Source organism: Lolium perenne, chromosome 2 (assembly GCF_019359855.2).
Source record: "Lolium perenne isolate Kyuss_39 chromosome 2, Kyuss_2.0, whole genome shotgun sequence".
Taxonomy (NCBI): Eukaryota; Viridiplantae; Streptophyta; class Magnoliopsida; order Poales; family Poaceae; genus Lolium; species Lolium perenne.
In genome coordinates, this window is record NC_067245.2 from 237,349,553 (window position 1) to 237,375,105 (window position 25,553).

At 42.1% G+C, this 25,553-nt stretch overlaps 1 protein-coding gene across 1 annotated transcript; it reads right to left on the reverse strand.

The window, feature by feature from the left end:
- Positions 1-21,312: 21,312 nt before the first annotated feature.
- LOC127330524 (very-long-chain 3-oxoacyl-CoA reductase 1-like) lies at positions 21,313-24,312 on the reverse strand. Its single transcript, XM_051356711.2, has 3 exons — positions 23,581-24,312; positions 22,492-22,561; positions 21,313-21,820 (listed from the first exon to the last, which is right to left on the reverse strand). The coding sequence occupies exons 1-3, from the start codon at positions 24,210-24,212 to the stop codon at positions 21,563-21,565; spliced, it is 960 nt and encodes a 319-aa protein (XP_051212671.1). The 5' UTR covers positions 24,213-24,312; the 3' UTR covers positions 21,313-21,562.
- Positions 24,313-25,553: the final 1,241 nt, after the last annotated feature.

The following is a 25,553-nucleotide window of genomic DNA, read 5'->3' on the forward strand; positions in this document are numbered from 1 at the left end:
TTATCGAACCAGGAGGAGCCAAGAAGCACGTTGAAGGTTGATGGCGGCGGGATGTAGTGCGGCGCAACACCAGAGATTCCGGCGCCAACGTGGAACCTGCACAACACAACCAAAGTACTTTGCCCCAACGAAACAGTGAGGTTGTCAATCTCACCGGCTTGCTGTAACAAAGGATTAGATGTATAGTGTGGATGATGATTGTTTGCAGAAAATAGTAAAGAACAATAGCAGCAGATTGTATTCGATGTAAAGAATAGGACCGGGGTCCACAGTTCACTAGAGGTGTCTCTCCCATAAGATAAATAGCATGTTGGGTAAACAAATTACAGTCGGGCAATTGACAAATAGAGAGGGCATGACAATGCACATACATGATACGATGAGTATTGTGAGATTTAATTGGGCATTACGACAAAGTACATAGACCGCTATCCAGCATGCATCTATGCCTAAAAAGTCCACTTTCAGGTTATCATCCGAACCCCTTCCGGTATTAAGTTGCAAGCAACAGACAATTGCATTAAGTATGGTGTGTAATGTAATCAATAACTACATCCTCGGACATAGCATCAATGTTTTATCCCTAGTGGCAACAACACATCCACAACCTTAGAACTTTCTGTCACTGTCCCAGATTTAATGGAGGCATGAACCCACTATCGAGCATAAATACTCCCTCTTGGAGTTAAGAGTAAAAACTTGGCCAGAGCCTCTACTAATAACGGAGAGCATGCAAGATCATAAACAACACATAGGTAATAGATTGATAATCAACATAACATAGTATTCTCTATCCATCGGATCCCGACAAACACAACATATAGAATTACAGATAGATGATCTTGATCATGTTAGGCAGCTCACAAGATCCGACAATGAAGCACATGAGGAGAAGACAACCATCTAGCTACTGCTATGGACCCATAGTCCAGGGGTGAACTACTCACTCATCACTCCGGAGGCGACCATGGCGGTGAAGAGTCCTCCAGGAGATGATTCCCCTCTCCGGCAGGGTGCCGGAGGCGATCTCCAGAATCCCCCGAGATGGGATTGGCGGCGGCGGCGTCTCAGTAAGGTTTTCCATATCGTGGCTCTCGTACTGGGGGTTTCGCGATGAAGGCTTTAAGTAGGCGAAAGGGCAGGTAAAGGGGCGTCACGAGGGGCCCACACAACAGGCCGGCGCGCCCAGGGCTTGGGCCGCGCCGCCCTGATGTGTCGCCACCTCGTGGCCCCACTTCGACTCTCCCTCGGTCTTCTGGAAGCTTCGTGGCAAAATAGGACCCTGGGCGTTGATTTCGTCCAATTCTGAGAATATTTCCTTTGTAGGATTTCTGAAACCAAAAACAGCAGAAAATAGCAACTGGCTCTTCAGCATCTCGTTAATAGGTTAGTGCCGGAAAATGCATAAATATGACATATAATGTGTATAAAACATGTAGATATCATCAATAATGTGGCATGGAACATAAGAAATTATCGATACGTCGGAGACGTATCAGCATCCCCAAGCTTAGTTCCTGCTCGTCCCGAGCAGGTAAACGATAACAAAGATAATTTCTGGAGTGACATGCCATCATAACCTTGATCATACTATTGTAAGCATATGTAATGAATGCAGCGATCAAAACAATGGTAATGACATGAGTAAACAACTGAATCTTAAAGCAAAGACTTTTCATGAATAGTACTTCAAGACAAGCATCAATAAGTCTTGCATAAGAGTTAACTCATAAAGCAATAAATTCATAGTAAAGGTATTGAAGCAACACAAAGGAAGATTAAGTTTCAGCGGTTGCTTTCAACTTATAACATGTATATCTCATGGATAGTTGTCAATGCAAAGTAATATAACAAGTGCAATATGCAAGTATGTAGGAATCAATGCACAGTTCACACAAGTGTTTGCTTCTTGAGGTGGAGAGAGATAGGTGAACTGACTCAACATAAAAGTAAAAGAAAGGTCCTTCAAAGAGGAAAGCATCGATTGCTATATTTGTGCTAGAGCTTTGGTTTTGAAAACATGAAACAATTTTGTCAACGGTAGTAATAAAGCGTATGTATCATGTAAATTATATCTTACAAGTTGCAAGCCTCATGCATAGTATACTAATAGTGCCCGCACCTTGTCCTAATTAGCTTGGGTTAACACTGATTATCATTGTATAACATATGTTTCAACCAAGTGTCACAAAGGGGTACCTCTATGCCGCCTGTACAAGGGTCTAAGGAGAAAGTTCGCATTGGATTTCTCGCTTTTGATCATTCTTCAACTTAGACACCCATACCGGGACAACATAGACAACAGATAATGGACTCCTCTTTTAATGCTTAAGCATTCAACAACAGTTAATATTCTCATAAGAGATTGAGGTTTTATGTCCAAACTGAAACTTCCACCATGATTCATGGCTTTAGTTAGCGGCCCAATGTTCTTCTCTAACAGTATGCATACTCAAACCATTTGATTGTGAAAACCGCCCTTACTTCAGACAAGACGAACATGCATAGCAACTCACATGATATTCAACAAAGAGTTGATGGCGTCCCCAGGAACATGGTTATCGCACAACAAGCAACTTAATAAGAGATAAAGTGCATAAGTACATATTCAATACCACAATAGTTTTTAAGGCTATTTTGTCCCATGAGCTATATATTGCAAAGGCGAATGATGGAAATTTTAAAGGTAGCACTCAAGCAATTTACTTTGGAAAGGCAGAGAAATACCATGTAGTAGGTAGGTATGGTGGACACAAATGGCATAGTGGTTGGCTCAAGGATTTTGGATGCATGAGAAGTATTCCCTCTCGATACAAGGTTTAGGCTAGCAAGGTTATTGAAACAAACACAAGGATGAACGGTGCAGCAAAACTCACATAAAAGACATATTGTAAACATTATAAGACTCTACACCGTCTTCCTTGTTGTTCAAAACTCAATACTAGAAATTATCTAGACTTTAGGGAGACCAAATATGCAAACCAAATTTAGCAAGCTCTAGGTGTTTCTTCATTAATGGGTGCAAAGTATATGATGCAAGAGCTTAAACATGAGCACAACAATTGCCAAGTATCAAATTATTCAAGACATTTTAGAATTACTACATGTAGCATTTCCCGATTCCAACCATATAACAATTTAACGAAGAAGATTCAACCTTCGCCATGAATACTATGAGTAAAGCCTAAGGACATATTTGTCCATATGCAACAGCGGAGCGTGTCTCTCTCCCACACAATGAATGCTAGGATCCATTTATTCAAACAAAAACAAACCGACGCTCCAAGCAAAGCACATAAGATGTGATGGAATAAAAATATAGTTTTAGGGGAGGAACCTGATGATGTTGTCGATGAAGAAGGGGATGCCTTGGGCATCCCCAAGCTTAGACGCTTGAGTCTTCTTAAAATATGCAGGGGTGAACCACCGGGGCATCCCCAAGCTTAGAGCTTTCACTCCTCTTGATCATAGTATATCATACTCCTCTCTTGACCCTTGAAAACTTCCTTCACACCAAACTTCAAGCAAACTCATTAGAGGGTTAGTGCACAATTAAAAATTCACATGTTCAGAGGTGACACAATCATTCTTAACACTTCTGGACATTGCATAAAGCTACTGGATATTAATGGATCAAAGAAATTCATCCAACATAGCAAAAGAGGCAATGCGAAATAAAAGGCAGAATCTGTCAAAAACAGAACAGTCCGTAAAGACGAACCTGGAAGGGGCACTTAACTTGCTCAAACGGAAAAACTCAAAACTAATGAAAGTTGCGTACATATCTGAGGATCACGCACGTAAATTTGCAGATTTTTTTGATTTTTTTTACAGAGACTTCTGCGTGAATTCGTGACAGACAGTAGTGCTGTTTCTGTGCAGCAATCCAAATCTAGCATCAACTTTACCATAGAGAATTTACTTGGAACAAAAACATGATAAGGAGAGGTTGCTATAGTAGTAAACAACTTCCAAGACTCAAATATAAAACAAAGTACTGTAGTAAAAACATGGGTTGTCTCCCATAAGCGCTTTTCTTTAACGCCTTTCAGCTAGGCGCAGAAAGTGTGAATCAAGTGTTATCGAGATATGAAGCATCAGCATTACCTTGGGTGTTGGGAGTTGCCTCAACAATGCATTTTATCTTATCTATGTGAGTTTCAGAGGCTCCCTTTTCATTATTCTTAGGTTTGCTATCCTCGTCAAACAAATTTTCAGGGACAAGCCAACCATAATTAGTTTCTAGAGCATCGCTCATTCCCAGGAGCTTACAAGGTATTGTTGTCTTAATCTCCCCACCATCATTAACATTATTAGTGTACCTTACTCTCCATGTCCATCTTTTCAAGGATACTAACAAAATTGGTATAAGAGCCAAGCATATTGTATTTAATAAAGACCTTTCTAGCCTCTCTTGCTACACCACCAAATTCTTTAAGAAGGGTTTCTAAAACAAAATCTTTCTTTTCCCCTTCTTCCATATCACCAAGTGTGAGAAACATGTGTTGGATTATAGGATTGAGATTAACAAATTTAGTTTCCAACATGCGAACTAAAGAAGCGGCAGCAATTTCATAAGTAGGAGCAAGTTCTACCAAGTGTCTATCTTCAAAATCTTCAACTTTACTAACATGAGTGAAAAAATCTTCTATATTATCTCTCCCAATTATAGACCCACGTCCTACCGGTATTTTTTTAGACTGTAATTAGGAGGAAACATGATGAAATAAACAAAAGGTAAATAAAGTAAATGCAAGTAACTAATTTTTTTGTGTTTTTGATATAGAGAACAAGACAAGTAAATAAAGTAAAACTAGCAACTAATTTTTTTGTGTTTTGATTTAGTGCAGCAAACAAAGTAGTAAATAAAATAAAGCAAGACAAAAACAAAGTAAAGAGATTGGACTGTGGAGACTCCCCTTGCAGCGTGTCTTGATCTCCCCGGCAACGGCGCCAGAAAATATGCTTGATGGCGTGTACAACACACGTCCGTTGGGAACCCCAAGAGGAAGGTGTGATGCAGACAGTAGCAAGTTTTCCCTCAGAAAGAAACCAAGGTTTATCGAACCAGGAGGAGCCAAGAAGCACGTTGAAGGTTGATGACGGCGGGATGTAGTGCGGCGCAACACCAGAGATTCCGGCGCCAACGTGGAACCTGCACAACACAACCAAAGTACTTTGCCCCAACGAAACAGTGAGGTTGTCAATCTCACCGGCTTGCTGTAACAAAGGATTAGATGTATAGTGTGGATGATGATTGTTTGCAGAAAATAGTAAAGAACAATAGCAGCAGATTGTATTCGATGTAAAGAATAGGACCGGGGTCCACAGTTCACTAGAGGTGTCTCTCCCATAAGATAAATAGCATGTTGGGTGAACAAATTACAGTCGGGCAATTGACAAATAGAGAGGGCATGACAATGCACATACATGATACGATGAGTATTGTGAGATTTAATTGGGCATTACGACAAAGTACATAGACCGCTATCCAGCATGCATCTATGCCTAAAAAGTCCACTTTCAGGTTATCATCCGAACCCCTTCCGGTATTAAGTTGCAAGCAACAGACAATTGCATTAAGTATGGTGCGTAATGTAATCAATAACTACATCCTCGGACATAGCATCAATGTTTTATCCCTAGTGGCAATAGCACATCCACAACCTTAGAACTTTCTGTCACTGTCCCAGATTTAATGGAGGCATGAACCCACTATCGAGCATAAATACTCCCTCTTGGAGTTAAGAGTAAAAACTTGGCCAGAGCCTCTACTAATAACGGAGAGCATGCAAGATCATAAAAAACCACATAGGTAATAGATTGATAATCAACATAACATAGTATTCTCTATCCATCGGATCCCGACAAACACAACATATAGAATTACAGATAGATGATCTTGATCATGTTAGGCAGCTCACAAGATCCGACAATGAAGCACATGAGGAGAAGACAACCATCTAGCTACTGCTATGGACCCATAGTCCAGGGGTGAACTACTCACTCATCACTCCGGAGGCGACCATGGCGGTGAAGAGTCCTCCGGGAGATGATTCCCCTCTCCGGCAGGGTGCCGGAGGCGATCTCCAGAATCCCCCGAGATGGGATTGGCGGCGGCGGCGTCTCAGTAAGGTTTTCCGTATCGTGGCTCTCGGTACTGGGGGTTTCGCGACGATGGCTTTAAGTAGGCGAAAGGACAGGTAAAGGGGCGTCACGAGGGGCCCACACAACAGGCCGGCGCGGCCAGGGCTTGGGCCGCGCCGCCCTGATGTGTCGCCACCTCGTGGCCTGATGTCTACGGGTGCTTCTATTCTTGTAGACAGTGTTGGGCCTCCAAGAGCAGAGGTTTGTAGAACAGCAGCAAGTTTCCCTTAAGTGGATCACCCAAGGTTTATCGAACTCAGGGAGGAAGAGGTCAAAGGTATCCCTCTCATGCAACCCTGCAACCACAAAGCAAGAAGTCTCTTGTGTCCCCAACACACCTAATAGGTGCACTAGTTCGGCGAAGAGATAGTGAAATACAAGTGGTATGAATGAATATGAGCAGTAGTAACGGCGCCAGAAAAGTGCTGGCGTGCAGTTGATGGTAGTAATATTGCAGGAAGTAAAGATGCAGTAAAACAAGAAACAAGCAGCGATAGCGATATTTAGGAACAAGGCCTAGGGATCATACTTTCACTAGTGGACACTCTCAACATTGATCACATAACAGAATAAATAGATAGATGCTAGACTCTACACCCTCTTGTTGGATGATGAACACCACTAACTGTGTAGGATTACACGAACCCTCAATGCCGGAGTTAACAAGCTCCACAATATTCAATGTTCATATTTAAATAACCTTAGAGTGCATAACAGATCAACATAACCAAACCAAGTACTAACATAGCATGCACACTGTCACCTTCACACTACGAAAGGAGGAATAGATCACATCAATACCATCATAGCAATAGTTAACTTCATAATCTACAAGAGATCACAATCATAGCCTACGCCAAGTACTACACGATGCACACACTGTCACCATTACACCGTGCAGGAGGAATAAACTACTTTAATAACATCACTAGAGTAGCACACAGATAAATTGTGATACAAAACACATTGCAATCATAAAGAGATATAAATAAGCACTTCACTATGCCATTCATAACAGCGAATAAGTATTCTGTGAAATATAGCCTAAGAGACCCACACGGTGCACACACTGTCACCTTTACACACGTGGGACAAGGAGTCTCCGGAGATCACATAAGTAAAATCCACTTGACTAGCATAATGACATCTAGATTACAAGCATCATCATATGAATCTCAATCATGTAAGGCAGCTCATGAGATTATTGTATTGAAGTACATAGGAGAGAGATGAACCACATAGCTACCGGTACAGCCCCGAGCCTCGATGGAGAACTACTCCCTCCTCATGGGAGACAGCAGCATTGATGAAGATGGCGGTGGTGTCGATGGAGAAGCCTTCCGGGGGCACTTCCCCGTCCCGGCAGCGTGCCGGAACAGAGACTTCTGTCCCCCAGATCTTGGCTTCGCGATGGCGGCGGCTCTGGAAGGTTTTCTCTGGTTTCGTCGAACGTGTCGAGGTTTTTAGGTCAGGGACCTTTATATAGGCGAAGAGGCGGAGTCGGGGGGTCGACGAGGCGACGACACACTAGGGGGGCGCGGCCAAGGCCTGGGCCGCGGCACCCTGTCGTCTGGGGCCCACAGGGCCCTCCTCTGGCGGCTCTCGGGTGTTCTGGAAGCTTCGTCCAAAAATAGGATGCTGGGCATTGATTTCGTCCGATTCCGAGAATATTTCCTTACTAGGATTTCTGGAACCAAAAACAGCAGAAAACAGGAACTGGCCCTTCGGCATCTCGTCAATAGGTTAGTTCCGGAAAATGCATAATAATGACATAAAGTGTGCATAAAACGTGTAGATATCATCAATAATGTGGCATGGAACATAAGAAATTATCGATACGTCGGAGACATATCAGCATCCCCAAGCTTAGTTCCTGCTCGTCCCGAGCAGGTAAACGATAACAAAGATAATTTCTGGAGTGACATGCCATCATAATCTTGATCATACTATTGTAAGCATATGTAATGAATGCAGCGATCAAAACAATGGTAATGACATGAGTAAACAAATGAATCATAAAGCAAAGACTTTTCATGAATAGTACTTCAAGACAAGCATCAATAAGTCTTGCATAAGAGTTAACTCATAAAGCAATAAATCAAAGTAAAGGTATTGAAGCAACACAAAGGAAGATTAAGTTTCAGCGGTTGCTTTCAACTTATAACATGTATATCTCATGGATAGTGTCAATGTAAAGTACTATAACAAGTACAATATGCAAGTATGTAGGAATCAATGCACAGTTCACACAAGTGTTTGCTTCTTGAGGTGGAGAGAGATAGGTGAACTGACTCAACATAAAAGTGAAAGAAAGGTCCTTCAAAGAGGAAAGCATCGATTGCTATATTTGTGCTAGAGCTTTTATTTTGAAAACATGAAACAATTTTGTCAACGGTAGTAATAAAGCATATGTATCATGTAAATTATATCTTACAAGTTGCAAGCCTCATGCATAGTATACTAATAGTGCCCGCACCTTGTCCTAATTAGCTCGGATTACCAGGATTATCATTGCAATACACATGTTTTAACCAAGTGTCACAAAGGGGTACCTCTATGCCGCCTGTACAAAGGTCTAAGCAGAAAGCTCGCATTTGGATTTCTCGCTTTTGATTATTCTCAACTTAGACATCCATACCGGGACAACATAGACAACAGATAATGGACTCCTCTATAATGCATAAGCATGTAGCAACAATTAATGTTCTCATATGAGATTGAGGATATATGTCCAAAACTGAAACTTCCACCATGATTCATGGCTTTAGTTGGCGGCCCAATGTTCTTCTCTAACAATATGCATGCTCTAACCATTTAAATGAGTGGTAAATCTCCCTTACTTCAGACAAGACGAACATGCATAGCAACTCACATGATATTCAACAAAGAGTCGATGGCATCCCCAGGAACATGGTTATCGCACAACAAGCAACTTAATAAGAGATAAAGTGCATAAGTACATATTCAATACCACAATAGTTTTTAAGGCTATTTTGTCCCATGAGCTATATATTGCAAAGGCGAATGATGGAAATTTTAAAGGTAGCACTCAAGCAATTTACTTTGGAATGGCGGAGAAATACCATGTAGCAGGTAGGTATGGTGGACACAAATGGCATAGTGGTTGGCTCAAGGATTTTGGATGCATGAGAAGTATTCCCTCTCGATACAAGGTTTAGGCTAGCAAAGTTATTTGAAACAAACACAAGGATGAACCGGTGTAGCAAAACTCACATAAAAGACATATTGTAAACATTATAAGACTCTACACCGTCTTCCTTGTTGTTCAAAACTCAATACTAGAAATTATCTAGACTTTAGAGAGACCAAATATGCAAACCAAAATTTAGCAAGCTCTATGTATTTCTTCATTAATGGGTGCAAAGTATATGATGCAAGAGCTTAAACATGAGAACAACAATTGCCAAGTATCAAATTATCCAAGACATTTTACCAATTACTACATGTAGCATTTCCCGTTTCCAACCATATAACAATTAACGAAGCAGTTTCAACCTTCACCGTGAACATTAAAAGCTAAGAACACACGTGTTCATATGAACCAGCGGAGCGTGTCTCTCTCCCACACAAGCATTTATTCGAACAAAAACAAAAACAAAAGCACACAGACGCTCCAAGTAAAGTACATAAGATGTGACTGAATAAAAATATAGTTTCAAGGGAGGAACCTGATAAATTTGTCGATGATGAAGGGGATGCCTTGGGCATCCCCAAGCTTAGATGCTTGAGTCTTCTTGAAATATGCAGGGATGAACCACCGGGGCATCCCCAAGCTTAGACTTTTCACTCTTCTTGATCATAGTATATCATCCTCCTCTCTTGACCCTTGAAAACTTCCTCCACACCAAACTCGAAACAAACTCATTAGAGGGTTAGTGCATAATAAAAAATTCACATGTTCAGAGGTGACACAATCATTCTTAACACTTCTGGACATTGCACAAAGCTACTGGAAGTCAATGGAACAAAGAAATCCATCCAACACAGCAAAAGGGGCAATGCGAAATAAAAGGCAGAATCTGTCAAAACAGAACAGTCCGTAAAGACGAATTTTAAAGTGGTATCAGACTTGCTCAGATGAAAATGCTCAAATTGAATGAAAGTTGCGTACATATCTGAGGATCACGCACGTAAATTGGCAGATTTTTCTGAGTTACCTACTGAGAATTCTTCCCAGATTCGTGACAGACAGAAATCTGTTTCTGCGCAGTAATCCAAATCTAGTATCATCTTTACTATCAAAGACTTTACTTGGCACAACAATGCAATAAAATAAAGATAAGGAGAGGTTGCTACAGTACTAACAACTTCCAAGACTCAAATATAAAACAAAGTACTGTAGTAAAATAAACACATGGGTTATCTCCCAAGAAGTTCTTTCTTTATAGCCATTAAGATGGGCTCAGCAGTTTTAATGATGCACTCGCAAGAAATAAGAGTTGAAGCAAAAGAGAGCATCAAGAAGAAAATTCAAAACACATTTAAGCCTAACATGCTTCCTATGAAAAGGAATCTTGTAAATAAACAAGTTCATGAAGAGCAAAGTAACAAGCATAGGAAGATAGAACAAGTGTAGCTTCAAAAATTTCAGCACATAGAGAGGTGTTTTAGTAACATGAAAATTTCTACAACCATATTTTCCTCTCTCATAATAATTTTCAGAGGCATCATGAACAAACTCAACAATATAAGTATCACATAAAGCATTCTTATTCACATGCATAAAAGTATCATTACTCTCCACATAAGCATAATCAATTTTATTAATTGTAGTGGGAGCAAATTCAACAAAGTAGCTATCATTATTATTCTCATCATCAAATATAGGAGGCATATTGTAATCATAATCAAATTTATCCTCCAGAACAGGCGGTACTAAAATACCAATATCATTATAATCATCATAAATAGGAGGCAAAGTATCATCAAAGTAAATTTTCTCCTCAATGCTTGGGGGGCTAAAAATATCATGCTCATCAAAGCCAGCTTCCCCAAGCTTAGAATTTTCCATATCATTAGCAACAATGGTGTTCAAAGCGTTCATACTAATATGTTCCATAGGTTTTTAAATTTTCGCATCAAACCATCCATGTCTTAAATCAGGAAATAGAATAAGAAGCTCATTGTTGTCCATTATGCCTAACTAGTGTAAACAAGAAACAAAAAGATGCAATTGCAGGATCTAAAGGAAATAGCTTCGAGCACACACACACAACGGCAACAGAAAAGTACTTTACCTGGGACCGGAGTATGAGTGCCTTTTACCTTTCCTCCCCGGCAACGGCGCCAGAAAATAGCTTGATGTCTACGGGTGCTTCTATTCTTGTAGACAGTGTTGGGCCTCCAAGAGCAGAGGTTTGTAGAACAGCAGCAAGTTTCCCTTAAGTGGATCACCCAAGGTTTATCGAACTCAGGGAGGAAGAGGTCAAAGGTATCCCTCTCATGCAACCCTGCAACCACAAAGCAAGAAGTCTCTTGTGTCCCCAACACACCTAATAGGTGCACTAGTTCGGCGAAGAGATAGTGAAATACAAGTGGTATGAATGAATATGAGCGATGGTAATGTGGCGCAGAAAGAAAGTCTTTGGCGTGCGATTGATGGTAGTAATATTGCAGAAGTAAAGATGCAGAAAAACGATAAACAAGCAGCGATAGCAGTATTTAGGAACAAGGCCTAGGGATCATACTTTCACTAGTGGACACTCTCAACATTGATCACATAACAGAATAAATAGATAGATGCTAGACTCTACACCCTCTTGTTGGATGATGAACACCACTAACTGTGTAGGATTACACGAACCCTCAATGCCGGAGTTAACAAGTTCCACAATATTCAATGTTCATATTTAAATAACCTTAGAGTGCATAACAGATCAACATAACCAAACCAAGTACTAACATAGCATGCACACTGTCACCTTCACACTACGAAAGGAGGAATAGATCACATCAATACCATCATAGCAATAGTTAACTTCATAATCTACAAGAGATCACAATCATAGCCTACGCCAAGTACTACACGATGCACACACTGTCACCATTACACCGTGCAGGAGGAATAAACTACTTTAATAACATCACTAGAGTAGCACACAGATAAATTGTGATACAAAACACATTGCAATCATAAAGAGATATAAATAAGCACTTCACTATGCCATTCATAACAGCGAATAAGTATTCTGTGAAATATAGCCTAAGAGACCCACACGGTGCACACACTGTCACCTTTACACACGTGGGACAAGGAGTCTCCGGAGATCACATAAGTAAAATCCACTTGACTAGCATAATGACATCTAGATTACAAGCATCATCATATGAATCTCAATCATGTAAGGCAGCTCATGAGATTATTGTATTGAAGTACATAGGAGAGAGATGAACCACATAGCTACCGGTACAGCCCCGAGCCTCGATGGAGAACTACTCCCTCCTCATGGGAGACAGCAGCATTGATGAAGATGGCGGTGGTGTCGATGGAGAAGCCTTCCGGGGGCACTTCCCCGTCCCGGCGGCATGCCGGAACAGAGACTTCTGTCCCCCAGATCTTGGCTTCGCGATGGCGGCGGCTCTGGAAGGTTTTCTCTGGTTTCGTCGAACGTGTCGAGGTTTTTAGGTCAGGGACCTTTATATAGGCGAAGAGGCGGAGTCGGGGGGTCGACGAGGCGACGACACACTAGGGGGGCGCGGCCAAGGCCTGGGCCGCGGCACCCTGTCGTCTGGGGCCCACAGGGCCCTCCTCTGGCGGCTCTCGGGTGTTCTGGAAGCTTCGTCCAAAAATAGGATGCTGGGCATTGATTTCGTCCGATTCCGAGAATATTTCCTTACTAGGATTTCTGGAACCAAAAACAGCAGAAAACAGGAACTGGCCCTTCGGCATCTCGTCAATAGGTTAGTTCCGGAAAATGCATAATAATGACATAAAGTGTGCATAAAACGTGTAGATATCATCAATAATGTGGCATGGAACATAAGAAATTATCGATACGTCGGAGACGTATCATGGCCCCACTTCGACTCTCCCTCGGTCTTCTGGAAGCTTCGTGGCAAAATAGGACCCTGGGCGTTGATTTTGTCCAATTCCGAGAATATTTCCTTTGTAGGATTTCTGAAACCAAAAACAGCAGAAAACAGCAACTGGCTCTTCGGCATCTCGTTAATAGGTTAGTGCCGGAAAATGCATAAATATGACATATAATGTGTATAAAACATGTAGATATCATCAATAATGTGGCATGGAACATAAGAAATTATCGATACGTCGGAGACGTATCACCCCTCTAGGCGACATCTCGATCTTTCAACTAGTATGTCGCGATGCTATTCAGCGAGCAAGAGAGAAGAACATTGTTAAAGTGTGTGTGGAGACAGAATGCCAGGAGATAGTGTTGGCTTGGAACTCTAAATCCAACATTAGATTTGCGGGAGTTCATATTCTCACTGAGATGGAGAGGAATAGTACATTTTTCCAGGGTTTTAATTTAGTTTCTGTACACAGAGAAGCTAATAAGGTAGCACACATATGTGCACGACATTCTTTTAGTCAAGCTGCTTGATACGTCTCCAACGTATCTATAATTTCTTATGTTCCATGCTACTTTTATGATGATACACATATGTTTTATACACACTTTACATCGTTTTTATGCGTTTTCCGGAACTAACCTATTGACGAGATGTCGAAGTGCCAGTTCCTGTTTTCTGCTGTTTTTGGTTTCTGAAATCTTACACAGGAAATATTCTCGGAATTGGACGAAATCAAGGCCCACGATCTTATATTTCCACGAAGCTTCCAGAACACCGGAGAGGGACCAGAGGGGAGGCCCAGGGCCCCCACACAGTATGGCGGCGCGGCCAGAGGGGGGGGCGCCCCCCTGGTGTGTGGGACCCCCAGACCCCTTCCGACTCCGTTTCTTCGCCTATATAAGTCGTCGTGACCTAAAACTTCGAAACCGATAAGCCACGATACGAGAAAAGTTCCAGAGCCGTCGCCATCGCGAAGCCAAGATTCGGGGGACAGAAGTCTCTGTTCCGGCACACCGCCGGGACGGGGAATTGCCCCCGGAAGGCATCTCCATCGACACCACCGCCATCTTCATCAACGCTGCTGTCTCCCATGATGGGGAGGGAGTAGTTCTCCATCGAGGCTAAGGGCTGTACCGGTAGCTATGTGGTTCATCTCTCTCTCCCATGTGATCTTTATGTGATCATGAGCTTTGTGATCTAGTTGAATATCATCTATGTGCTACTCTAGTGATGTTATTAAAGTATTCTATTCCTCCTTCATGATGTAATGGTGACAGTGTGTGCATCATGTAGTACTTGGCGTAGGTTATGATTGTAATCTCTTGTAGATTATGGAGTTAACTATTACTATGATAGTATTAATGTGATCTATTCCCCCTTTCATAGCTTAAAGGTGACAGTGTGTATGCTATGTTAGTACTCGGTCTAAATTTCAACGGTCTATTATGCTCTAGAGGTTACTTAAATATGAACACCGAATGTTGTGGAGCTTGTTAACTCCGGCTTGAGGGAGCTCTTGTAGCCCTACGCAATGAATGGTGTTTGTCATCCAACAAGAGAGTGTAGAGAAAGTAATATTTGTTTAATCAGTTATGTGATCAATGTTGAGAGTGTCCACTAGTGAAAGTATGATCCCTAGGCCTTGTTTCCAAGCACTGAAACTCCGTTTATTTACTGTTCTGTTGCATGTTTACTCGCTGCCATCTTTATTTCAGATTGCTATTACCACTCATATTCATCCATATCACTTGCATCTTACTATCTCTTCGCCGAACTAGTGCACCTATACATCTGACAAGTGTATTAGGTGTGTTGGGGACACAAGAGACTTCTTGTATCATAATTGCAGGGTTGCTTGAGAGGGATATCTTTGTCCTCTACCTCCCTGAGTTCGATAAACCTTGGGTGATCCACTTAAGGGAAACTTGCTGCTGTTCTACAAACCTCTGCTCTTGGAGGCCCAACACTGTCTACAAGAATAGAAGCGTGCGTAGACATCAAGCTATTTTCTGGCGCCGTTGCCGGGGATCTGAAGAAAAGTTACACCACAGAGAATTGCCTCCCACGACAACAAGCTATTTTCTGGCGCCGTTGCCGGGGAGGTAAGGTAAAAGGTATTCACATCCTCCGACTACTAAGCTATTTCCTAGCACTATTGCCGGTGTGTGAGTGATCGAAGATATTTCCTTTAGATCCTGCAATTATATCTTTTTGTTTATTGTTTTCACTAGTTAGGCTTAATGGAAAACAACAACAAAATGAGAGATCTTTATGAACTTTATCTTGAATTAGGACATGATGTGTTTGAAGAGAGAAATAAAAAACCCATGGAACTTTATATGCATGCTAATGGGAATGTTATTAGTATGAATGCTTTGAACACCATTGTTGCTAATGCCATGGAAAATTCTAAGCTTGGGGAAGCTGGTTTTGATGAGCATGATATTTTTAGTCCCCCAAGTTTTGAGGAGAAAATTTTCTTTGATGATACTTTACCTCCTATTTATGATGATTATAATGATAGTGGTATTTTGGTGCCACCCACTATGGAGGATAAAGGTTATTATGATTATACCATGCCTGCAATTTATGATGATTACAATGATGGTTATGGTAGTTTTACTCCCACTATTACTAATAAAATTGATTATGCTTATGTGGAGAGTAATGATACTTTTATGCATGTGAATAAGAATGCTTTATGTGATACTTATATTGCGAGTTTGTTCATGATGATACTGAAAGTTATTATGAGAGAGGGAAACATGGTTATATGCATCTTAATAATATTAAGTTTCCTCTCTTTATGTTGAGAATCTTGAAGTTACTCTTGTTTTATCTTCCTATGCTTGTCACTTTGTTCTTCATGAATTTATTTGTGTACAAGATTCCTTTTCATAGGAAGTGGGTTAGACTTAAATGTGTTTTGAATTTGCTTCTTGATGCTCTCTTTTACTTCAACTCTTATTTCTTGCGCGAGCATCATTAAAATTACTGAGCCCATCTTAATGGCTATAAAGAAAGCACTTCTTGGGAGATAACCCATGTTTTTATTTTGCTACTGTTTTGTTGTGTCTTGGAAGTTGTTACTACTGTAGAAACCTCTCTTACCTTTATTTTATTGCATTGTTGTGCCAAGTAAAGTCTTTGATAGTAGGGTTGATACTAGATTTGGATTGTTGCGCAGAAACATATTTCTTGCTGTCACGAATTTGAGTAGAATTCTCTGTAGGTAACTCAGAAAAATCTGCCAATTTACGTGCGTGATCCTCATATATGTATGCAACTTTCACTCAATTTGAGCTTTTTCATCTGAGCAAGTTAAGTGCCCCAGAAAAATTTGTCTTTACGGACTGTTCTGTTTTGACAGATTCTGCCTTTTATTTTGCATTGCCTTTTTTGCTATGTTGAATGGATTTCTTTGTTCCATTAACTTCCAGTAGCTTTGGGCAATGTCCAGAAGTGTTAAGAATGATTGTGTTATCTCTGAACATATGAATTTTTGATTATGCACTAACCCTCTAATGAGTTTGTTTTAAGTTTGGTGTGGAGGAAGTTTTCAAGGGTCAAGAGAGGAGGATGATATACTATGATCAAGAAGAGTGAAAAGTCTAAGCTTGGGGATGCCCCCGTGGTTCATCCCTGCATATTTCAAGAAGACTCAAGCATCTAAGCTTGGGGATGCCCAAGGCATCCCCTTCTTCATCAACAACTTATCAGGTCATCTCTAGTGAAACTATATTTTTATTCACTCACATCTTATGTACTTTACTTGGAGCATCTGTGTGCTTTCATTTTCATTTTGCTATCTTCATTCTCTCAATAAATTCATGCTTGTGTGGGAGAGAGACACGCTCCGTTTTTTCATATGAACACTAGTGTTCTTCGCTTTTACTTTTAATGTTCATGGCGGAGTTGAAAACCGCTTCGTTCATTGTTATAGTTGGAAACAGAAATGCTTCATGTGGTAATTGGTATAATGTCTTGAATAATTTGATACTTGGCAATTGTTGTGCTCATATAGATCATGTTTAAGCTCTTGCATCATGTACTTTGGACCTATTAATGAAGAACTACATAGAGCTTGTTAAAATTTGGTTTGCATGATTGGTCTCTCTGAGTCTAGATATTTTCTGGTTAAGGTGTTTGAACAACAAGGAAGACAGTGTAGAGTCTTATAATGCTTGCAATATGTTCTTATGTAAGTTTTGCTGTACCGGTTCATACTTAAGTTTGCTTCAAACAACCTTGCTAGCCTAAGCCATGTATTGAGAGGGATTACTTCTCGTGCATCCAAATCCTTGAGCAAAAAACTATGCCATTTGTGTCCACCATACCTACCTACTACATGGTATTTTCTGCCATTCCAAAGTACATTACTTGAGTGCTACCTTTAAAATTCTATCCTTTGTCTTTGCAATATATAGCTCATGGGAAAATAGCCTTAAAACTATTGTGATATTGAATATGTTGCTATGTATCTTATTTCTTATAAGTTGCTTGTTGAGCGGTAACCATGTTTCTGGGGACGCCATCAACTTTTACACCTTTGTTGAATATCATGTGAGTTGCTATGCATGTTCGTCTTGTCTGAAGTAAGGGCGATTTTCATGATCAAATGGTTTGAGTATGCATATTGTTAGAGAAGAACATTGGGCCGCTAACTAAAGCCATGAATCATGGTGGAAGTTTCAGTTTGGACACTAATCCTCAATCTCTTATGAGAATATTATCTGTTGTTGAATGCTTAAGCATTAAAAGAGGAGTCCATTATCTGTTGTCTATGTTGTCCCGGTATGGATGTCTAAGTTGAGAATAATCAAAAGCGAGAAATCCAATGCGAACTTTCTCCTTAGACCTTTGTACAGGCGGCATAGAGGTACCCCTTTGTGACACTTGGTTGAAACATATGCTATGCAATGATAATCCGTGTTAATCCAAGCTAATTAGGACAAGGTGCGAGCACTATTAGTATTCTATGCATGAGGCTTGCAACTTATAGGATGTCTTATACATAACACATATTAATTATTACTACCGTTGACAAAATTGTTTCTATGTTTTCAAAATGAAAAGCTCTAGCACAAAAATAGTAATCCATGCTTCCCTCTGCGAAGGGCCATTCTTTTACTTTATGTTGAGTCAGTTTACCTACTTCTTTCTATCTTAGAAGCAAACACTTGTGTCAACTGTGTGCATTGATTCTTACATGTTTACCTATTGCACTTGTTATATTGCTTTATGTTGCAATCATCCATAAGATATACATGTTGAAGTTGAAAGCAACCGCTGAAACTTATATCTTCCTTTGTGTTGCTTCAAATCTTTCTACTAAAAATTTATTGCTTTATGAGTTAACTCTTATGCAAGACTTATTGATGCTTGTCTTGAAAGTACTATTCATGAAAAGTCTTTGCTATATGATTCAGTTGTTTAGTCATTATCTTTACCATTGCTTTGAATCACTTCATTCATCTCATATGCTTTACAATAGTATGATCAAGATTATGATAGCATGTCACTTAAGAAATTATCTTTGTTATCGTTTACCTACTCGAGGGCGAGTAGGAACTAAGCTTGGGGATGCTGATACATCTCCAACGTATCTATAATTTCTTATGTTCCATGCTACTTTTATGATGATACACATATGTTTTATACACACTTTACATCATTTTTATGCGTTTTCTGGAACTAACCTATTGACGAGATGCCGAAGTGCCAGTTCCTGTTTTCTGCTGTTTTTGATTTCAGAAATCTTACACAAGAAATATTCTCGGAATTGGACGAAATCAAGGCCCACGATCTTATATTTCCACGAAGCTTCCAGAACACCGGAGAGGGACCAGAGGGGAGGCCCAGGGCCCCCACACAGTATGGCGGCGCGGCCAGAGGGGGGGGCGCCCCCCTGGTGTGTGGGACCCCCAGACCCCTTCCGACTCCGTTTCTTCGCCTATATAAGTCGTCGTGACCTAAAACTTCGAAACCGATAAGCCACGATACGAGAAAAGTTCCAGAGCCGTCGCCATCGCGAAGCCAAGATTCGGGGGACAGAAGTCTCTGTTCCGGCACACCGCCGGGACGGGGAATTGCCCCCGGAAGGCATCTCCATCGACACCACCGCCATCTTCATCAACGCTGCTGTCTCCCATGATGGGGAGGGAGTAGTTCTCCATCGAGGCTAAGGGCTATACCGGTAGCTATGTGGTTCATCTCTCTCTCCCATGTGATCTTTATGTGATCATGAGCTTTGTGATCTAGTTGAATATCATCTATGTGCTACTCTAGTGATGTTATTAAAGTATTCTATTCCTCCTTCATGATGTAATGGTGACAGTGTGTGCATCATGTAGTACTTGGCGTAGGTTATGATTGTAATCTCTTGTAGATTATGGAGTTAACTATTACTATGATAGTATTAATGTGATCTATTCCCCCTTTCATAGCTTAAAGGTGACAGTGTGTATGCTATGTTAGTACTCGGTCTAAATTGCAACGGTCTATTATGCTCTAGAGGTTACTTAAATATGAACACCGAATGTTGTGGAGCTTGTTAACTCCGGCTTGAGGGAGCTCTTGTAGCCCTACGCAATGAATGGTGTTTGTCATCCAACAAGAGAGTGTAGAGAAAGTAGTATTTGTTTATTCAGTTATGTGATCAATGTTGAGAGTGTCCACTAGTGAAAGTATGATCCCTATGCCTTGTTTCCAAGCACTGAAATTCCGTTTATTTACTGTTCTGTTGCATGTTTACTCGCTGCCACCTTTATTTCAGATTGCTATTACCACTCATATTCATCCATATCACTTGCATCTTACTATCTCTTCGCCGAACTAGTGCACCTATACATCTGACAAGTGTATTAGGTGTGTTGGGGACACAAGAGACTTCTTGTATCGTAATTGCAGGGTTGCTTGAGAGGGATATCTTTGTCCTCTACCTCCCTGAGTTCGATAAACCTTGGGTGATCCACTTAAGGGAAACTTGCTGCTGTTCTACAAACCTCTGCTCTTGGAGGCCCAACACTGTCTACAAGAATAGAAGCGTGCGTAGACATCACTGCTCTCTTGAGCAGCTTCGATGTTTGCCCTGGTTTTCTAGATGAGGTTGTTCATCTAGAATTTGTTTCAGCTATGGTAATAAAATCACTAAGGTCGAAGTTTTAAAAAAATGGATACACATAAGCAGTTATGAAATTCAGAGCAATTGATGAACGGTAAATGAAATGCACCGACCACCCATTTCTTTTCTTTTTTTGGTTTGTCACTTCCTACTCTCAGAGAAGCTTCCATGTATCACTGTATGATTGAATATTTCAAACATGCATGCTACAGTAACTACGTAGGTTTGAACATGGACGCAATTTGGATGAACTGAAAAAGGTAAAACATGCTTATTAATAAATTTAATTCCTCTGCAATTACTACCCTCAAAAATGGGAAACCATACTAACTTGTACATACAAACTACAAAGACCAAAAAACTTAGCTACAACTTTGAATAAATATTTAAACAAAGCCAGTAATCTCAAAACTACCATGTAAAAAATAGAAAAAGAATAGTAACATAAACCATTGCATTGTAGCCTACAAGTCGTGATATTCATATTGTGAACCAGTTAAAAAAGCAAAAAAAAAAATATCATTAGCGTTCTCAACATTCACCATGTGCTAGTGACCATGATAGAATCCACTGGAACCCTAAGAAATAGGGGATTCCATGAAAAAATAGGGGTTCAAAACACGAACACCACCTCCTCTCCTTACCAGTTCTGATCAAAATGTCTACATTAAGCAGGGCATGAGGGCCATTTGAAACACAGACAGCCACCTCCTTTAACTAGCAGTCCCCATCAAATAACTCGAAAAAAAGGAGATCTGAAACGCGACCACCCATCACCTGCTATAACCACCAGTTCTGATCAATGTCTCCCCAGAAAAGAAATAAGATTTGAAACATGGTGACAAAATGGCAACACCAAAACACATCTAAATGTGTACTAAAATCTACAAATGAACGGGACATAAAAAAGTAGGGTTCAAGCTACATGGTCATGGAGTGATTCTTTCATCAACATGATGTGACCAAACTAAATCAAGCCAAGGAGAGAACGAAGGACTGCCTTTTTATTAGCTTGGACGGTGAACAACACGATTACGTGAATAACTACTAAACCATTAATCTTGTTACTTACTACAATTGGTAGCATGTGTACTTTCTTTGTTACATACTGATATCGCAGATTTGGATGTATATACACAAAATGAGTGTAGATATATATATCCAAATCAAAGGCAACTAATATGAAACAACGGGAGTACTACTATATTATCTGAATCTTTTGAGAGAGTGCACGTGTCACAACACTTTCCTCCTGGCCTCCTTAGCATGCCCTCTGTCACGGATGCTGAGGGTCGTGCCAAGAAGGTACCTGTCGACCAGCGGCTCGGGGACGACGGAGAAGAGGAACCAAAGGAGGGCGTGCGCCCAGTGTGGCGTGCACCGCGGCTCGTACCCGATGTAGCGCACGGCGGCGCGGGCATATGTCTCCGGGGATGGCGCGAACAGGGACGCCTTCCTGATCGAGGCCATCTTTGTCGCCACGTACATCGGCGCCTGGGGAAATTAACCAGAGAGCATTTTTAGTGGATGTCACAGCGAAGGGGAACATTTCAAACTTTCAGAGGATTATAGTCAGAATGTTCAGAGAAACAGAACGAAACTGATATTAAATGCCTTCCCCTAAAACAAGGTAAGTGAACTTGCACACTAATTGAGTGCACTCGCTGTTTCCACAGGTCATGAATCAGCCACCGAACAGATTCAGAAAGTGCCCGTTAATGTCAATATATCTAGTCTACGAGATCGACCCCCCCCCCCCCCCCCCCCCCCCTACCCCCTAGCTACAAGTATACAGATACTGTAACTGACTGGCGGGGCCTCGAATTATACATGCAAGTAAGATCCCACCAAAGTCCCAGTCCCACTTGTAGTTTATTTGCGATATTTAGTTTAAATTTTCAAATTATAAATTATAAAGTAAACTATAAGTGAGATCTTGGTGAGATGCATGCATTAATTGGCAGAGTGAAAACGAGAAATATCTTAAGACTATGCTAGAGTAGGAAAAATTAGATGCAGTGAATACGAAATCTGTTAATTAGAAAAACTGGCAGACAACCATTTTTTTTTGCTTAACTAGGTTATATACAAACACAAACATAAAGAAATAGGGAAAGTGAAAGAAAAGCGGAACCTATAAATCATCAAGAATGATTTGCTAATACCTGACATTGCACATCTATGCCTTTGTTCTTGTACTCGACATGAAGGCTTTTCGAGAATTGATCGACATACCTGAGAAAATGAAGAAAAGAGTAGTCTCAGAACTAGTTCTCAGAAAAGTGAATTAAACTATATGACGTCATCTTTTCAGTTTGGCTTTGGTTTATAGCCTATAATTGGCCATTTGAAACCAATGAGTGTCCTTTTATACAAGAGTGAAGTCCATTTTATCCTCGCATGAACTTATCCTAACCCCAAATTCCGACCTTGTTCAAATTACACCCCGAGCTCGCAACTATTCATGAATCATGGTACTCTTTCTCTCTCACACACTCATTTACCACGTTACATATTTCTCCCTCCTCCTCCTTGAAACAAAAGGTCCATGTTTTTCACAAACCGTATGTCAGCGTGAACTGAAATTTTGGCAGAATAATATCAAAAATATGCTTGCTTTACATTAAATGTTTCAGATTTTCCACAATTTTGAAATTTAAGAATAAATTTGAACTTGGAACTAGATCAACAAGTTTCTCTCGAACAAATTGTTAATTTAAGCTAAAATTTATCAGATTGGTCACTGAATTATGTCAAGGTCATATTTATTGTTGTGTTTGCCAATTGGTTTCATCCAGTTTCCCCAAATAGAAAACACAACTCTCTTTTTTATTATGAATAAGTTGTTTTGTTTTACTTTTTTTTTCAAAATAAACAAGTGTACTATATATTACATTGGTATTTTAAAACTTATGGGGGTTAGAGAAGGAATATCATGCTACTAAGAAAAATTTGCTAGGTAACTAGAAACAACAACAACAGCGGATGCATATGTTGCATACGATGAAATAATCAAGAGTAATCAAGCTGAAATCGACCAATTTTAGTTGGCCACTGACACACAAGAAGGACCATTTGATCTGTCTCCTAGCTGATTGCAATAGCACACATCTCATAAGAGTAGCTGCCACAAATATCTCTACAAAGTCAAGGGCCAAGCTTAATTGCACTGCTGAACTGTGACGATGTCCTGACACGCGTGCTCACATCTCTAGCTAGCAAGTTAACGACCTAAGGAACTGATGAGTACTCACGCTTTGGTGGCGGCGTAGACGGTGTAGAGCGGAGCAGACGGCATGATCGTGGCGGCGCCGGAGCCGATGTTCACGACGGCGCCCCGCTTGCGCTGCACCATGCCGGACAGCACGGCGTGCGTGACCCGCGTGACGGCCTCGACGTTGAGGCGTACGAGATCCCTGGCCAGCGCCTCGTCCACCTCGTGGAAGTAGCGCGCGTACGGGTAGCAGAGGCCGGCGTTGTTGACGAGCACGCCGACGTCGAGGCCCCGGATGGACTCCGCGAGCGCGGCCACGTTCGCGGCGAACCCGTCAGCGGCGAAGTCGATGACGAAGGTGCGCGTCTGGGCGCCGGGGCGCCTGGCCCCGACCTCCGCGGCGACCGCGGCGAGCTTGTCGGGGCTGCGGCCGACGAGGACGACGCCGAGCCCCGCGGCGGCCAGCTCGAGGGCGAGCGCGCGGCCGATGCCGTCCGTGGCGCCCGTGACGACGGCCCAGGCGCCGTAGCGGGCGCGCAGCGGCTTCGCGGGGCGGAGGAACGCCGCGTAGAGCCACAGCGCGAGGCGCGCCGCGGAGCGCGCTGCGACGAGGAGGCCCGCCGCCGCGAGCGCCTGCGCCCACGCGGGCTGCTGCGCTATTGCACCGGCCATTCGACGGGAAGGAAGCGAGCGCGCGCGGCCGGTTGGGTGGTGGGAAGCTGTGATCGGCGGCTGTATATATAGGTCCCGGCCGGGGAGAGGATAGTGGCTGACCGGCTGGACGGTGGGGAGTTTGGTGGGATCGAGTCATAGATAAGGATGCAAATTTCACACTTGAGCAATCTCTGAAACATGAGTATAGCATTGCACTCATAAATATACTTACAGCATCATCACCAGTCACGTCCCCTAAAGATTTTTTAGTTGCGTTGTACATTTTTTTTTTCCGAATCAGTCACGCGCTCCAAAACCTCCTTTCGTCCGATGCGGCCCAACACGCTGTCAGGCACCCCGAGTGCGTCTCTGTCCTCGCTCGATAGGGGACGGTTCGGGCGCGTCGGATAGAACGAGAAGAGAGACGGGGAGTGGTGGGCCTGACGCGTCATTGACACACGAACGACGCTCAACTGTCGCCTAACTCACGACGGAGTTATTATTGGCGCGCATCGACGATGCAGTTGCCGGGAAGGGAAACCGCCGAGTGGCAACTGCGTCGATTGACGCGCGAACCACCAGAATGGAGCGCGAACTCCGCGGAAGAGAAACCGCAACCCTCTTTGATATCTGCACCGTCATTCATCCCCGCTCAATAAGACCCCTACGTCTGCGCATTCTGATCTCCAACTGGACGTCGTCCTTCATCTCTACGACTGAGCAACCTCTCCTCTCCGACCATGAGCAACCTCTCTTTGCCATCGGACTCTGATAGCGAGGGGAAGCCGCCGTCATGGCGCCATTGGTGGGAAAGAACTGCCACGCCTAGCATCTCTAGTTCCCTGCCGACGGACGACTAGGAGGAGGAGTGGGAGGCCATCGCCGAGGACGACCATGAGGAGGAGGAGGAAGAGGAAGAGGATGGAGATGCCAGGTGGCTGGAGGCGGAGGAAGCGGTTGAGGAGGTGGCGGTGGCAAAGGAGGCAAGGGCTCGGGTGAAGGCGAAAGCGGAGGCGCAGCCGTCGAGCACCGACGACGACGAATACACCAAGGACTACTCACCGGAGGGGACACAAGCTCCTCGGACGCGTCGAACACCACTACCTCTTCGGAAGAGGTGACGAGTAGGAAGTGCCTCCATGAGGTCGACGAGGCAGGGCCACCGAAGAAGAAGTAGCTTATAGTTTAAAAATTAGTTTGAACATATTTTTTCGCAGTTTTTATGTTTAATTTATTTTAATATGCTGCACTATTTTGAAAATCTCGATTCTACCTACAAATTCATTCTCTCTACTGAAATGAAAATACACAAGAAAAGAGTTATTTTAATGTTTAGGCGACGCGTTTGGGAGCCAAGGC

What these genes read in the sequence shown, in the direction of transcription:
- LOC127330524 (XM_051356711.2), bottom strand. Translation starts at nt 24,212, where the DNA reads ATGGCCGGTGCAATAGCGCAGCAGCCCGCGTGGGCGCAGGCGCTCGCG. An exon ending in GTCTACGCCGCCACCAAAGC is followed by an intron (nt 22,562 to 23,580) that starts GTGAGTACTCAT and finishes TCATTTTCTCAG; the next exon opens with GTATGTCGATCAATTCTCGA. An exon ending in GCATAGATGTGCAATGTCAG is followed by an intron (nt 21,821 to 22,491) that starts GTATTAGCAAAT and finishes TAATTTCCCCAG; the next exon opens with GCGCCGATGTACGTGGCGAC.